General features: G+C 38.2%; 1 protein-coding gene across 2 annotated transcripts in view; it reads left to right on the forward strand.

Annotated features, from left to right (window-relative positions):
• LOC132119236 (4'-phosphopantetheine phosphatase-like) overlaps positions 1-17,827 on the forward strand; it is a 33,183-nt gene continuing 15,356 nt past the window's right edge. The window contains exons 1-13 of one of the 2 annotated variants that reach the window (XM_059529035.1): positions 1-155; positions 568-660; positions 4,116-4,326; positions 4,460-4,643; positions 4,755-4,847; positions 4,950-5,103; positions 5,406-5,587; positions 5,774-5,855; positions 5,952-6,052; positions 12,989-13,144; positions 17,006-17,118; positions 17,319-17,406; positions 17,634-17,785. In XM_059529035.1, coding sequence (XP_059385018.1) covers positions 38-155; positions 568-660; positions 4,116-4,326; positions 4,460-4,643; positions 4,755-4,847; positions 4,950-5,103; positions 5,406-5,587; positions 5,774-5,855; positions 5,952-6,052; positions 12,989-13,144; positions 17,006-17,118; positions 17,319-17,406; positions 17,634-17,785 — 1,727 coding nt within the window. In that variant the 5' untranslated portion in view covers positions 1-37. The remainder of the gene's footprint in view (positions 156-567; positions 661-4,115; positions 4,327-4,459; positions 4,644-4,754; positions 4,848-4,949; positions 5,104-5,405; positions 5,588-5,773; positions 5,856-5,951; positions 6,053-12,988; positions 13,145-17,005; positions 17,119-17,318; positions 17,407-17,633; positions 17,786-17,827) is intronic. The other variant, XM_059529036.1, reaches the window with a different exon arrangement.

A 17,827-nucleotide genomic window follows, 5' to 3' on the forward strand; every position in this document is an offset into this window, starting at 1 on the left:
CACGTATCATAGCAGTTTGCAAAACAGTCGCAGTAAGATGGCGCTGTGTGGCGGGAAGGACAGAGGATCCCACAGCATGGATAAGAGCATTACACTCCCCCCAGATGAAATTTTCCGCAATTTAGAGAACGCCAAGAGGTTCGCTATAGATATAGGTATTATCACATGCCGACTCGTACACTTGTTCTTTTCTCGATAGTATTACAGTCACTTGTGGAGTTTGGACGTGAGTTAGTTGGCCAGGGCTGCGTTAGCGCGTGCTGCTAATCTGACAGTTTGTTCAATCCATGCGAGGACTAACAACACTATCATTATTTATGAAGAATTTGGGGCTGTAAAAATACAATAAATAATGTTCATTATAGAAATAGTGCGGAACGAGGACAGGTTTATTTGTACTGCCTTACTGGGCTTCAAGTGCAAACATGTCATATGCAGTATTTAAATGGACCTAAACAACCTGATGTAACGTTAATATGTTAATAACAGAATAACAATCGTATACGAGAAGGAGAAATGTATATCAGCTTAGAATAAAGAAATGATTTGCCTCATCTTATCTTACAGGCGGATCTTTGACAAAACTGGCGTATTACTCCACAGTCCAGCATCAAGTTGCCAAAGTCAGATGGTTTGATCATTCAGCGAAGGTAAGCTTGCAGATTTTTTCATTTTACACATAACATTAGGGGCCTTTTTTGGAGACAAGGGAGGCATTGTAAGAAAATCTAATGAGAAAATCACCCACTGTACAAAAAGTAAAACAAAACAAATATTACTTTTTGTTAGATTTATAGGGGTCCTATTATGATTTTTTTCTTTTCGTTTTCCTTTAGTGCATAATGTTTCTGTTTTTGCATGAAAAAAATCTGCAAAGTTAGAAAGCAAAAAGTGAATCCCGAAGGGACTTTCTGGGCCTTTCCCAATACCTACACTTGCACAGTCTTGGGAAGGTTACTTTGGAAATGTAATAGGTTACAGATCACAAGTTACCCTATTTAAAAATTTAATAGTAGTGTAACTTTTTCGATTATCTGTTAATCATCTTCAAACATTTACACCATGCAGGTTTAACCTTACAGTAGTGCTAAAAAATGTCAGACTTTCAAAATCCTTCATCACTTGAATGATGATCAAATTTGAACACATCTACCACAAAATCAGACTTTAGTTCTGCCTTTTACTTTGAGATTGATCTGAAGTTTAATGCAGGTTTAAAAGCATAAAAAATTGTTTAGTGAAACTGTTTTTGAAACCAAATCTTTGCATAATTACAGGAAACACTGCTTCTAACAATGGTTTGAAAAAAAAATAGTTAATTAAAAAAGAATAAATAAAAGCATATACATCAACTCAAATATGGTTATCTAATAAGCATACATCCTATTCTGTGTACTAAACTCCTGAAACATTGGTGTCTCTTTGTATATGATAGTTTTTTCAAAACAAGTTAAATGCTCATGAAGTGATTCAGAGCAGTTCTAGAGATTATGTTTATGTGTTCATGTACTCATGTATTGAGGCGGCAGAGGTTGAAAACACTACGAGTTTCAGTAGGCCTATGTATAGTAAATGAAACCAAATGTCTTTGCCATTAATTTCCACGAGGGGCGGAATAGGAAAAATCAACCGGGAAATCTCAAACTCATTCAAACTAATTCACGGACAACACTATGTTTTGTATGGACCTGACATAAAAAATGTTTAAATCTTTAGTTTGGGGACATGCATCTCTCCTGAACTGCATCTTCACTTCCATTTTTCTTTTCAATCTCTTTATTTTGCCCTGTTATCCATCTCTCTCATGACTTTAATACTCAAGATTTAACAAAACTATACTTTCTAAATTACCTACATGTCAAAATGAGTGCATCACTACAATATATTTATAGAAAAATCTTAATACTGAACATGAGTCATGCTTTGTCCCTTACAAAAATTAACTATGCTTTTATTATATAAAAGTACAGTAACCATGATTTATTTTTGTTTGTTTTTGCAAATGGATTACCATTTGTATTTATTTTTAAATAAATGAATCTGTAAATTAATTTTTAATTTGTGGCATGGCTTAACAATAGTAACCTTTGTCTCTGGATTTATAGCAAAATATTAAAACGTTAAGTTTCGTAAGGGTTGTGTAGTTGTCTGTCGTAGCTCCCCCTAAACCTATAATAAAATCAGATTTTTTTTCAGCTAAATTACTATAGTAACATTACAATTGATAATAATGATGTCGTTTATACAGTATTTTGAGTGAGTGTGAGCAATGTGCTGCTGCTGCTTGACTAAGTGAACAAATGCAAAACTACAAAAGCATCTTTACAGATGAAACTGACCTGCACTTGAAACCCTGAACAGTAGTTTTGCTTCTCTGCTCCAGCTGTGCGCTTCCACAGTCAACTCCATTGGAGAGCGCGCGAGCCCAAGGATTGCCAGTCACCGGACGTGCAGGATTCATATATTGTCTTTTGCGGCTTAATATTCACAGACACTAGTCCATAACATGCTTTGATTCAAGTGTACTGACCTACTTTTGATTTATTTGTCCAAAATGTGGCATATTCAATCCGCGTTTCTACGAACGAGACTATGTTTCTGCATATGGCCGTATGCCTCAGAATAGTCAGTGCAATTTGGTAAAGAAATCAATTAAATCTGTATGTGGACCTGAATCTCTTCTGAGTTTTATCCTGTCATTCCTCATGTTCAAGGAGCTCACAAGCCCCAAAATCGTGAAATGTCGAGGAAAACTTTGCAGTGTAATTAATTTAATTAGATATCACACAGAATTTATGTAAATTGTAAAATGTTGCACATTTTATTGGCACAAAGATGTTTGTGTATTATGTAAAATATTTGCTACTGCTTTTTATCACTTGACTAGAAACACCACAATTAAATTGGGTAATTTAAAGGGACTACTGAATGGAAATTTAGATGTTTATTTTAAAGTGCAATTTATTACATGTTCAAAATGTGTAAATAAAGCTCTGTGAAAACTTTGTTTGCATTATTACAAAACTATATTGTGAAATATACTGTAAGTGTGTCCCATTGGTTAATAAATATTCCTAGACACACTTGCGATCTTCACAGCAACTGGAACACTTTTGCCAAATACAGAAAATGTGTCATGCAAGTATCTTTATCATGCATTTTTCAACAAAATATCTAAAGTAAAAGAGCATAGTGGTCATTAACTATAGCTATATAAATTATAACTATATAAATTATCGATGTGCATGGCATATGGTCCCAGTCTATCAAGGTGTTGGAGGATGTATTGCAGTCCTTTTTTTGACTGCACAGCAGTCAACTTATTGACTGCTCACCTATTGACTGTTATGGGGAAGTCATGGCCTGGTGGTTAGAGAATCGGACTCCCAATCGAAGGGTTGTGGGTTCGAGTCCTGGGCCGGCAGGAATTGTGGGTGGGGGGAGTGCATGTACAGTTCTCTCACCACCCTCAATACCACGACTGAGGTGTCCTTGAGCAAGGCACCGAACCCCAACTGCTCCCCGGGCGCCGCAGCATAAATGGCTGCCCACTGCTCCGGGTGTGTGTTCACAGTGTGTGTGTGTGTGTTCACTGCTCTGTGTGTGTGCACTTCGGATGGGTTAAATGCAGAGCACAAATTCTGAGTATGGGTCACCATACTTGGCCGAATGTCACTTCACTTCACTTTTTTTTTAAACTTATTCATGGTCATGAATTCCTGGTAATTTTAAAATGTAAAAGCAATGCATATTGAAACGGTTTTGAATTTCCCACAGAACATTGAAGAGTTAATAAATAATACATTTTATTAAATAATAAAAAGGTTTCATGGATGTTAAATTAATGTCTATATTTTGTTATTAGAATACAGTTTGCTTTGTAATTCCTCCCATCTGGGAGCATGTTTTGGAAATTAGTCTGTATATAAAATAGATCAAAACTCTCTTACAGTTAACATTCTAGTTTAAAATATTACATTTTAATGTAGTTGTAATATTTTAAATATTTTAAATATATATATAGCACTTTATGTAAATATTATTTTCATTTATATTCATTACAACAACAGTTTTGTAATTATTTAACTGTATAATTTTTCATTATACTTGTTTCTAGGAAACAGATGGTGACCCACTTTATGAGATATCTGTACAGGAAGAGATCACTGCCCGTCTTCACTTTATCAAGTTTGAGAATGCTTACATTGAAACCTGCCTGGATTTCATTAAGGACCATCTGGTCAACACAGAAACCAAAGTCATCAAAGCAACTGGTGGAGGGGCACACAAGTTCAAGGACCTTATAGAGAAAAAGTTAAAGCTAAAGTAAGTGAAATTCTATTGCTTACAAATGCTTGCAGTTCAATGATTTGTTGTAGATTGTTGTAATGGTAAATAAATCTATGTATTTTTGTAAAAAAAAAAATATATATATATATATTGTTTGGTTTTCTTTTAGAGTGGACAGAGAGGATGAAATGACTTGTCTGATCAAAGGATGCAACTTTGTTCTGAAGAATATCCCCCATGAGGCTTTTGTGTATGCCAAACATGCTGATTCTGAATTCCGGTTCCAAAATACACATCCGGACATCTTCCCCTACCTGCTTATAAATATTGGCTCTGGAGTCTCAATAGTAAAGGTATATCTGTATTGCACTGGATCTACATGGCGTTGTGACATTATACCAAAAAAACAAAAATCCTGAGTTTACTGAATTTCTAAAGAGAGCACCCATATGCTGTTTTTGAAGGTTGAAGCAGAGGACAAATTTGAGCGTATTGGTGGCAGTTCTATAGGTGGTGGTACTTTTTGGGGTCTTGGAGCTTTACTTACAAAAACCAAGGTGGTTCATTTTGTGAAGTATTACTATGCATTTCTACATTTCTGTTTTTTTTTTATTCATTTATTATTTGTTTTTATTATCCCTTCCCATTCTCTGTCTTAGAGGTTTGATGAACTTTTGCAGTTAGCATCCAAAGGACAACACACAAATGTGGATATGCTTGTGAAAGACATCTATGGAGGTGCTTACGGGTCCCTGGGTTTAACTGGCGACCTCATTGCAAGTAGCTTTGGGAAATCAGCCACCACAGACAAAGGTAAAGCAGAATAAAAACTATATAGTGGTTTGATTTTAAACATGAGGCAGCTTGTTATATGGCCTGTTTTACTCACCCAGGAAGAGTCATTTGACCCTTCATCCAGTTTGCAGTGTTATTAATGTGAAATTAAGCCAAAGGTCTTTGGTTTCACAAAGGCATACATGAGGAAAGTGTAACAGAGAGTTTTAACACTTTTTATAGTCTAAATAACACAGGCACCATTGTGCACCATGAATTAGAATTAATAGTTTACATTGCAGATCTCACTTACTTGGGCATTTTGTTGCATATTTTTAAAGAGTTCTCCAAAGAAGACATGGCCAAGAGCCTACTGCACATGATAAGCAATGACATTGGACAGCTTGCCTGCCTCTATGCCAAACTGCATAACCTTACCAGAGTCTATTTTGGAGGATTTTTTATTCGAGGACATCCTGTTACCATGCACACCATCACCTATAGCATCAATTTCTTCACTAAGGTTTCCAACCTTTTTTTCTTAATCATAATTTGTGTAATACTGTATTGATAATGATTACATGAGTGTTTGATACAATCATTAATATTCCCAAATTCTGTCAAATATTTTTATTCTCAGGATTAAAAAAAAAACTTATATTGCTGTGTTATGTGAGCATTTTGAATAAATAATTGTGTTTATTTGTAGGGGGAGGTTCAGGCTTTATTTCTAAGACATGAAGGATATCTTGGTGCTATTGGGGCCTTTTTGAAGGGGGCAGAAGAAGACAGTAAGCTATTGCTGTGTACTAAATCAAACAGTTATTATTTGCTGCAGTGAGTGTGTGTGTGTGTTTTTTTTTTACCTACTTGCTTCTTTGTGTTAGATCCTAACCAGTACAGCTGGGAAGAAAACTATGCTGGCAGCTCTGGTCTCATGAGTGTTTCTCCGGAGCTGAATCCTGTGCAACGGGCTCGTAGTGGAACGGTAATTTGCACAAAGAAGAGGCTTAGAGTAAATTTGCTGTGTTTCCTCTTTTTTTGAAAGACAAAGTAGATTGTAGTTGGAGTAGTATTTTAAATGCACTATATTTATGGATTTGGCCAATTGAGATGCATGCTACTTATCTTTCATGACCCATTTAATGTTCTCATGATACTCTTATTTCATCTCTTTTCTTTTTTGTTTTATTTTCCACTTCTCCATCTGTCCATTCGTTCATCCATCCATCCATCTTCCCTATCTATTCCCTAATATTTTCCCTTCAGTTTCCAGTAAGTACATTTCTATCCATGCTTTTCTTGTGGTTTTCCCTGCTTGCTCTTTCCTTAAAAAAAAGAAAAAGATAAAAAGAAAATGTCATTGGTGGTAGCGTTTTCTGGAGCTTTTTTTTCTTATCATTATGAATGTATGTGGTGTTGCCATGGATATTATTCAGAGTGATGCAATTATTTTTCATGAGTATAAAAAGTGCAAATTATCTACAGTAGTTTTAGAAGAGTACTCACTGTCTTGTATGTTTGACAGTTGCTGTTGAGAGAAATTAGAAATTTTGTCATAAAGGTGGCGTTTTGATCGCACTGTTAGGGCCCGTTTAGACACGTTGTTGTGTTCCACTGTTTACTTGTTTCCAATGCAAACGTGCTAAACAGACATCTTTAAGTGTTGCAGCTTTGTCATTGTTTTTTTACAAGTGCTGCATAAAGTATGTGTCAGGTTAAAAGAAGTTCAGCTCTTAAAGATGTCTAGACACTGCCTTCTTTTCCAATCAGCAGCACTGTTGTTCTGTAGTTGGATACTGTTGCATCTGTGTGAATGGTAAATGGACTGCATTTATATAGCGCTTTCCACAGACCACATGGCCATCCAAAGCGCTTTACAATTTTGCCTCACATTCACCCATTCACACTCACATTCACACACCGACTGCGGTGTCTGCCATTCAAGGCGCCATCCAGCTCGTCGGGAGCAGCTGGGGTTAGGTGTCTTGCTCAAGGACACCTCGACACTTGGTCAGGTGGAGCCGGGGATTGAACCACCAACCTTCCGGTTTGTAGACAACCTACATGAACCACTGAGCCACTGCCGCCCCAATGGGCCTTTAGGGCCACAAATAATGGTTGGTTTGGGTAGTGAATAGTGTGTTGTCTCAAGAACACATTTAAGTTCTGGGTCAAGTGTTTTTGCTCGCTGGAGCTTTGCTATGTATAAAACAATGTGTGAAATTTATGTGAGCCACCACTTTTTCCACAGCATCGCTCCAGCACCGTCTGTACACACACTGATGCACTCACCCCACGACAGTCCCTCTTCTTTTAGTTTGTTGTCAAGTTTTTTTTTAAAAAGTCCTCACCTGTGCATGTTCCCTCAAGCGTGGTGCAACGCAGAATGTCCTCATTAAGTTTCCCCTCAAAAATGTATCTGACGAATAAAAGCAGCTGGGCAGGGTTTGATACATCTGTAGATTCATCAAACTGTAAAGCATATTTCCCTTTCTTCCCTCTGTCCACCAGCTGACACTTTATGTCAAGGGCCATGTCGGAGATGCGCCAGGCAATAGTCCCGTTAGACAGGCACTGCTTCTAGGTCATGGGCCAGTTTATCCCCATGCATAGCCGACTTACAGCTATAGCAGCGGGTTTGATAAGGGTTTCCCTGATTGTGTGTGGCTTTTTTGCCTGTGCAATTAAATATGCCACCTCATATGACAGCTGTAGAGCTTTTGCAGGAATTGTTGTGTGTTTAGTTAGGACTTTCTTTTGGCCAAATCTTGCTCCTTTCATTGGAAAAAAAAATCTACTGGTTTAGCCACAAGAGAGGGGTGCTTGGGTTTCAAGTGCCAGAGCATTTTTTTACAGGCTTTAGGCTTTCATGTGCAAGCACCTCAGTGCACACTTTACATTGGAGATGTTGTACTTACGTTGACAATGACACATGTGAATCCATACTGGATAAATTCATCTCTATACTTTCGAAACTTGGAGAAAGGCTGATCTGACTGCTCATGGATGCCCTTGTTAAGTACATGATAGGCTCTTTCCGTACCTGAGGTTGATGGCATTTCTAAAGGTTGTGCTTCTTTGCTCTCCTCCGCTGTCCTCTCTGCTGGCCAACATTGTCTTTGGTCGATATTAACCAGCATTTTATAACGACAAAAATCGGTTAATATACTAAACTTAAAGCCCAACAAATTACCTACGTGCACATGTCACATTTTGTAAATTTATCTGCTGCAAATTATGCTGTCGCTAATATGTTGTTAATCTGTCGTAATCACCTCGAGTCACGGATCTAGATCAGTGATTCGCAAAGTTGGGGTCGCGACCCACCCGTGTTTATTTCCAAAAAAAAAAAAAATACATTTAACGATTAGAAATGGCTAATTTTATCTGTTAAAGTAAAAATATAAAAACCAATATGCTGCGGCACCCGGGGAGCAGTTGGGGGTCATGGTATTTAAGGTGGAGAGGGTGCTGTGCATTTCTCGCAACATTTTGGATTAGAAGTCCAACTCTCTAACCATTAGGCCACGACTTTTGAAAGCTCCATACTCTTCTCAAACTTTTCTGCAGGCTCGACCTGCGAACCCCACGATTTGAGTCTATGCTGTCCACCACAGGTAGTGCTGGGCGGTAAACCGGTTCATACCGAAAACCGGTGTATATTTTTGTTACAATGTTAATTTTAAATGTACCGCCATACCGGTGTATTTAATTACTCAGCGTTCGGAACGAATGTTATGCTGCGCCGCGGCCGCGCTACACTGTTTCAGACAGACCCTTTACAATGTTGCACTTCTAAGCAGCGACTGTGAGGCGTGGTGAGGGCAAACTCAGCAGTGCTGTGGTGTTACGTTATAGCGCCTGTTTCACACATAGTCCGTCTGCTGTGCGTATTAACGGATTCCAGCTGCACTAGGTTGTGGTCAGGGTGTTCAAGGAGCGGTACGTCTGCAACAGTGCAGCGATTGTTACTGAGTCTATTTTTGCTGTGCTGCAGGCGCTGAATTAAAGTGAAAGCGCATTGTTCGCGGGAAAAATTAACAGCAGTCACATGGGTTTTTGGCTAGGTTTAAAACAAGAAAAAGAGCACTTTTAGATAACCAAGGAAAACAATATATATGTTCACTTTTATGGAAGCAGAAAAACAAAGTTCATTAAGACCCGTGGGTTTGCTTGTGATATGAATTTAAATGCAAAATGCACGAGACTGTTTCTGTATGTGGTGTTTTAATTTTAAATATTTTAACAAGAAAAGTAGGCTAATTATTGTTTAAATGTTTTGCCGCTTGCTTGAGCAGCTTATTATACAAACCTAGAAGTAAAATGCATGAATAATGCATTGTTTATATTTATTGAGTTTAAACTAATGTCTATATGAAAGATTGTCACTGTTCTGTGATAAAAGACTTACAATGCTGAAAAAAAAATACATACATGAATAATGCATTGTTTATATTTATTGAGTTTAAACTAATGTCTATATGAAAGATTGTCACTGTTCTGTGATAAAAGACTTACAATGCTGAAAAAAAAATACATACATTTTTTTTTACATGATATGAAATCAAAACAATGAACAAATGTGGATCAGTAGCGGACTGCAAACACGTCCTGTGTGAAAGCACAATGAGTCCGTACTGCGGACTGCATATGCACTACAGGCAGATTATGCATATATAATATCCATTTTATGCAAGTGCTGTCGGGCTAAAATTGTCGCCAAAGGCGGCAACACGAGCAATTTGCTCCAGCACCTTGGAATATCAACCAGCAGAAAATGCATTGTACACCTGATTATGCATGAAAAAAAAACGTCATAAACCGGAAAACCGGTATAATTTTGAAAAAAAAAAATGGTATATACATTTTTGGTCAAACCGCCCAGCACTAACCACAGGAATTAAAAAAATCAGGCAACCAGCTCAAACTCATTTACAGATCCAGCTGTATCACAGAAAACATTTTGTTGAAAACAAAATGTTAGAAACAACCTACGCTAATCCTCTCTTCCCTCTCCCTCCCTATTCTCACCACTTGATGTGAAATGTGCTACAGACATTTTATCTTCACTTTAACTTCCTGTCTAGACAATATCTGTCCTCTGTCCTCCAGGCCAGCATGTACTAACACCTCTGACCCCTGGTTAACCGATGTTTTCTGTGAACACTGGTCCAAACTCAGGGCTGCAGAGAGAAAATGAACTCAACTCTCTCCTCTGCCCCCTCCTACCGATTCTTAACAGCTGATGATTTTGCTAATTTCTTCACGTATAAATCTATAAACATCAATAGTTAGTTTTCAGCTCCACACACACTTCAGTCCAGCTACATCCACAGCAAACAAACTCTTCTCCTCCTCTTTTCTCAGGGTCAAAAGTATCTAAACTTCTCCTCTCCATTCATCCTACCACCCGCCCTCTAGACCCTGTCTCCTCAAATCCTCTAAAAGCCATTTCTCCTACACTTTTACCAGCACTTGCACACATCAACACATCTCTCCACACAGGCAACTATTTATTTTCAACCGGCTATCATCATTCCTTTCAAAGAATTAGCAGCTGGATGAGAATCAATCAGGGTTTAAAAGTGGCCATTCAACTGAGGCTGTCTTGCTGTCGATTGCGAAAGATGATTTCAGATTATCAGTTCTCATTCTGCTTGATCTATCTGCCACTTTCCACACAGTCAATCATAAGATCCTTCATTCCACCCTTTCATCACTGGACATCATAGCAACTCCACTTCACTGTTTTTCACTTTTAAATCCTGTCCCTCTGGTAAGTCTTTAAGGATTTCCTGGAGTATCCAAAGCACATCAGCTGGTCACAGAGGTTCCTTGTGGGTCAGTTCTCGGACCCCTAATCTTCTGCCTATACACTAGAGCCCTGCATTTCATCTCGGGACCAATGGGCCCCAGCTTTTTTATGCCACTTGGGCCAGGCCTTGGGCCTGTTTTAGACTTCTCCTTATTTTCATATTTTAGACATCCATCAAAAGTGATGAAAAAATAATGTCCTTGAGGCATGTATTCGCTGAGTTTCGGGTAATTTTTGAACTCCTGTTAAAGACGAGACAGCAGAAAGCGCATCATGTTTGTTTTCTTTATTTTATAAAAGCATAAACTTTTGTTTATATTGTGAATGCACACAAAAAAGTAGACCCTTTGCAGTTACGAAAAGATTACTCTTACCTTAATGAGCAAATATGATGGCGTATCCATTGGAAAAAAAATGCAAGTGATCACACTGGCACCTCCATGTCCCGCAAAGCGTCTCCGCACAAACTATTGAATATATTCTATATATTTGCACATTTATCTAGGTTTTATATCTATAGATAATTTTAGGCAAGTCATGATGATTTGAAAAGGTTCAATTGATCAAACATAGGCTCACTGTCTGCCGCTGGCCCTTGGTCGTAACTTAAAAAAAATAAAATAAACTATATTTAACAAACAAAAAATTGCTTCAAATGTTTTTCTAAATTAACTTAAAACATTTTTTTAACAAAATATAATCACTTTGCTATTACATATAAAACGTAACTATTTTAATAGCTAAAACATATAAGCTGTTTTGGGAGAAGGGGAAAAAAGAAGTAATTCTGATAAGCTGTCGGACACGGGCTGGGCAATGGCCTAAATCTGAGGCCCATGCAGGGCTCTACTATACACTACAGCACTGGGACCCATCATACAGGCACATGGTTTATCATACTATTGCTATGCTCTATTTTTCACTTCAACCAGATGGTTTAACGGTAGCTGTACGGATCTCAGACTGCCTAGTAGACATCTTGGATGAAAGAACATCACATCCAGCTCATTCTGGCAAAGATAGAGCTTCATATTATCCCTGTCACTCTGATTGTACAGCTTAATTTCACCATCCATCTACTGTAGGTTCATCAACAATAATCCCATTAAGTTCAGTCGGACGTCTTGGGGTAATCTTTGATGACCATCTAACCTTCAAAGACCACATTGCAAAGACAGCACAGTCATGCAGGTTTGCATTGCACAACATTAGGAAAATCAGGCCCTTCTCAAAGGAGCATGCTGCACAACTTCTTGTCAAGGCTCTTGCCATACCTAGGCTGTACTATAGTAATGCTCTTCTGGCTGGGCTTCCAACATGTACAGACAAACCCCTACAAATGATTCAGAATGCAGTAGCATGTTCTTCAGCGAGCCCAAGAGACCCCACATCACACTTCTCTTTATCTCTCTGCACTGGCTACTGGATGTGGCTCACTTCAAATTCAAGATATTGATGCTTGCATATACAACATCCAAGGGCCCTGCACCCTCCTACCTCCATTCACTCTTATGAGGCTACATCCCCTCCAGAAGCTTGATATCTGTAAATGAGCAATGCCTCATGGTAGCATCACAGTGAGGAACAAAATCACTTTTCAGAAGGTTTTTGTTCACTTCCTTGCTGGTTGAATGATCTTCCCAATCCTCAACTGGAACACCCACAGCTGAAAACTCATATCTTCTGTGAGCACCTAACTGCATCCTGCAAAAAAAAAAAAACCTCTCTGCTTACACTTTTCCTTAATTCCTCCCTTTTCTATCTTACAATTTTATCAGATATGTATTACTAGCACTTCTTGTGTTTATTGCCTCTTTATGATGAATTGCTGGTTTAATTCCCCATTTGATTATCATTTTGTACAAAACATTGTCTAAATTTATAAATGTTCTGGGTTGGCACTTCAGAATTCTAAATGAAGGAATCAATATTTATATCATCATTGAACCTTAAGTTAGATGTGTTTGCCCGATTTATTTTTTAACCTCTTCTTAGTGTCACCAAATGTCTGCCGAGGAATTATAGCCTTTCCTGTGCAGATGAATGCACAAATTGACGTTCAGTGCATTGTGGGTTCTTACTCCTCTTTATTCATATTCTCTCCAGTTTGACATGTTGGAGATGGACCGTCTGGAGAGGCAACTAGTCAACCTCCCCCTGCTGCAGGACGCGACCTCTTATATTCCAGACACAGTGGACCTGACTGAGGATGCATTGGCTAGGGAGTACTGGCTCTACTGCTTTGAGGAGGCATTAGATGGGGTAAGGCCTCAAGGCTCTGTTTTTTTTGTCTTTTAATTTTACATTTTTTGCTATGATAACTTCTTGTCATAAAATAAATATGTAATTCTCACAACTCAGCATAAAGGCTGGTCAACTTTGCTGCTTATTCTGACCAACAACCAACCACTGGGACTTTCTGACTTGAATTTCCATAAGTTCAAAAGTAGAAACAGGAGAGAAATAACTTTCTGGTTAGGTATATGTTGATATGTAGATATTTTGAGGTCACTAACCTGGCAAACTTTTTAAAATGTATTAGTTCTTTCACAGAATTGCTCATTATATGAGCTCAGAACCTACCCAAATAACCATGATATGTGACTGTTAAGTAACTTCAATGTAATATGATGACTAAACTTCCGTCATGGCAACATACTAGTAATGTTATCACAACTGGAAAAATGTAATTCCTGAATTCTTTTCCACAATGTAACTTTGTGATCTTTGTCAGTTAGCAGGTTAGGTGTGATGCTTTGCTCAATAATCTGCTCAAGGCCAGTATCGCCACGGCCCAAACGATTGCTCCAATCATACTGCTTACACTCACCAGTAAAATGTCGTCAGTTACATCTGCCTCTGACATTAAATTTCTACTGTACTATATGACGTTCTGTTTGTAATGAATTTGTCGAATAAATGTCTCAATTACAGTAGACCTATAGATAATAGTTATGATTTTTTTGGCTTTAAAGCAATATTTTAAAGTGGGTTAGAAATAAACATGACGTGACTTGATTGGATAGTGCCAACATCGCTTTGTTTAGATGTTTTCTTAACTGCTGTTTTCTCACTGCTGTTATTTTTGTTGTATATTTGTTTTGTTATTAAAGGGATAGTTCACTTTCAAATTAAATTTTGGTATGTTTTCGCTTACCTCAAGGGCACCCAAGATGTAGGTGTCTTTGTTTCCGCAGTTTCCCGCATATTTTTAGGTCAAACCGTTCTTGTCTGTGACTCATATAATGGATGTCTATGGTCACCACCTCAAAGAGCATGCACAGAGAAGTCCAAATTAAACAATTCCCCTTCGTAAGTACACATTGATGACCTAAGACACGAAACAAGCGGTTTGTGTGAGAAAACGAACAATATTTATATTGTTTTTACCTCTTGTACACAACCACGTCCAACTGATCTGAGGGCGCACGTGCTTCCTGGTGTGTGACGTGTGCGCGTTCTGGGTTAGTCTGCGCAAGTGCGGAAAGCGCCGGAAGTGATCTCTCGCCTATGTACGGCACTCATTGTGTACTGTTTACCACACGAAACGCCACCAATTACTTTATTTATTTATGTGTATATTTGTATGTGTTGTCTGTAACTGCAAATGCTGTCAATAATAATAATAATAATAAAAAACAATACACTACCAATCTGCACTGTCTGAAATATAATGTATAGGGGTGTAACGATACGCGTATTCGTATTGAACCGTTTGGTACGAGGCTTTCGGTTCGGTACGCGGTACGCATTATGGACCGAACGGTTCGTTGGACTAATTAATTATATTTGGAAAATAAAAAAAATTGTGAAATATAATGATATGCGTTCAACAAGGTAGCCCAATAACCCAAACGACGTAACAGGCAACGCCCCTGACACCCCCGAAGAAGAAAAAAACACCAACTTATATGTTTATGTTAGGCTACTCAGTCAGGCGCTCGCTCACTCAGTAATACAGGCTGAAGGCGCGTTGCAAAATGGCCAATGCGTTTAACAGGGAATCCAAAGTGCACCCAAACACCAGACCTGTTGGTTATTGGAGGATCTTCTATTTCTGGTCTGTTAAACGCATAAGCCATTTCACTATTTTTTTCACAAGAGCCACATTGGCAGAGCAAAATCAAAAAGCGAGCCACTTTTACGACAACATACTAAGTCACCTTTGCAAATGTGCATTTCTACATATAAATTGGACATCCCACAAAAAAGAAATAACACGGCCAATACATTTTCGTTTAAGAACAGATTTTCTTTAATAGTGGAATGAGCGAAAGCTGGCATGCATGTCAAACAAAATGCCCCCAAAAGAAAAAAAAATCTCTATGTTTTCAGTGCTGATGCATTCATGTAACATTTAAGGGCACCTAAAAGCTGTCACAACAAATTAATTATTACAAATACAAATTAATGATTATGAATATGTAAAATATAGCAGAAGACATTAAATTTTTTTTTATGTCTGTCGGCTAGCAAGATGCTGACTCGTGATCTTCACAGTAGTGAACGCGCCTGAGAGAAATGCACATTTCATACGGGAGGGAGAGCAGTCTGTTTTCTTTCGTTTTGAGTTGTTTTGTTTAAAAGTAGACATTTCAAGCTTTATATATAGCCTATTTGTCGGGTCTGTGAGGCAAGTAGGCTATACGCTGAGTTTCGGTTAATTCATGAGACAAACTCCAGGTTCACACCGGCTCCTTCTTTCTATTTACTTCTTATTAAATCCAGACAATTGGTTGATGAAACCTTGATTAAAATTAAGATACAATTAATACAAAACGAAATCAAATTTAAAGACAGGCTTTGTGCTTTCTGTTTGAGGTCTCAGTGAAAGTTTTAAAGCAGTCTTAGTGCCGCTGTCAGAGCGCTCACGTCCTTAACGGCGAACTGTCCCGTACATAAGATTTTTTTTATATTTTTTTTTATACATTTCTAAATAAATGTGACTTATAGTCCAGTGCGAGGCTATATGTTTTTTCTTCTTCATGGCGCATTTTTTGACTGATGCGCCTTATAGGCTACTCCGGAGCGACTTATATTGATAGGCTACACCTGTATGAATTCTCATTTTACTTTTTGAACTCCATTATTGAGCCGAGTTTTGCTTGAAAATAGTCTACTGTTGATGACTGTGCAAGACTAATGGATTCAGGGTCAGACTTGAATGAGCATGCTTCAGACTCGTGGTGTGAGCAGAGCGAAATTGGAGCGGGAAATGCGACGCTCAGTCCACCGTCCTTTTGAAATTGCCGCTCTGCGCTCTGTCCAAGATCCGCCTGCTCGCACTGCCCGCTCGCTCCCGCCTCACATGCTCTGAAGGCAAGTGGCAGTGTGATACTGTAAGCTACTATGCGAGCCGCCAGTTATAGCTTGACGAGACGCATGCGGCTCGCGAGCCGCGCAATGAGTAACTGTGCTGTAGTGGAAAACGTAGGTTTTAAGAACATGCTTAATGTAACTGAGCCCCGTTACAATATTCCTTCACGAGCTCATTTCAGACAGACCGTAATTCCTGCTTTGTTCCAACAAACATAAGCCCTATAGAGAACCAATTGAGTAAAAACACACTCAATATAAAGAGTTATAGAGTTCCATATAAAAAGTTACATCTTTGTATTTGTTCATAACTAATATGATTGTAATTGTTCATAACTAATAAAATTTTCATTTTTTTTATAAGGAGCTGTTTTTGTTTTATACAGTATGCTGCTAAGAAAACACCATAGAAGATGGGTAAAGAATAGCTCCATCATTGTTCAATGTAAAAAAAAAAAAAAACATACTTTGTTAGTTTTAATAAATAAAACATTTTTATAAAAATCAAGGAAATTTATCTGCTAATTTTTTCTTTTTGCTGTATCTAAAACGTACCGAACCGAACCGTGACACCAGTGTATTGTATCGAACCGAACCGTGAATTTTGTGAACCGTTACACCCCTAATAATGTAGTAATTTTACTATCATGACATAAAGCATTTGCAGCAGGCTAGCGTTTGTTTTGGTGTTGTGTAGTTAGAGGATAAGGTTAGAAGTGTCAGGTTTGCTGTCCACTAGATTTCCATAGCAAAACAAAGAAATAAGGAAATCATGAATGGTCATGAACTCATTTTGTTTTTTAACAGGTGGTGAAGCGAGCTATAGCTAGCCAGAAAGACCTACCAGAGGCTGTGGAAAGAGCAGAGAAGTTTTGTCAGAAATACCGTCATAAACTCCAGACTCTTCGGCACCAGCCTTTGTAAGAGCAACCATGAACCTTCAGCCTCTTCCACAGCTCATCAAGGGTTCATTCTTCAGCTTGGACTGATATATCTGTCGCTTAATATTCATCAAAATCTTAGTAGATATTAGGATGTTTTATGAGTTAAAGTCTAGTGTGTGTGTGCTGGATGAGTGTTTCTCTCTTCTAATGTAGCTTGCCTCTCCTCTCATCTCTAGTGCTTATGGATCCCTCACCGTCAGAAGTCTTTTAGACACAAGAGAACACTGTTTAAACGAGTTCAACTTTCCTGATCCCTATTCTAAGGTTTACATTGAATCTTGAATTATCCTTCAACTTGCCTGTGGTGCTTCAAAATACATCAGTTCCCCACAATCTCATATTTCAAATCTTGAAAACATGTTGTTTCTTTAATTAGATTGTTTCAGACTTTATCTCTATGCATGTGTGTGTGTCTATTTTTTTAGTGGTTAAACCATGTTAGGGCTGATCGAGTTCAACAGTTCTTAGTCTGATTCTCTGTTTGCCTGTAGATTAAGCAGAAGGAGAATGACATGGCCCTGAAATACTATCTGAAGGTGGTGAAGTCAGTCGAGGAACTGAGCTGGGAACAGAGACAGTTCACTTTGGCCAAAGGCCTCCTTGCTGGCAATGTTTTTGACTGGGGAGCCAAAGCCGTGTCAGAGTGAGTATATAAATAAGTATGCTTAGAGATTTTAGTTTTTTT

Source organism: Carassius carassius, chromosome 38, assembly GCF_963082965.1.
Source record: "Carassius carassius chromosome 38, fCarCar2.1, whole genome shotgun sequence".
NCBI lineage: Eukaryota > Metazoa > Chordata > Actinopteri > Cypriniformes > Cyprinidae > Carassius > Carassius carassius.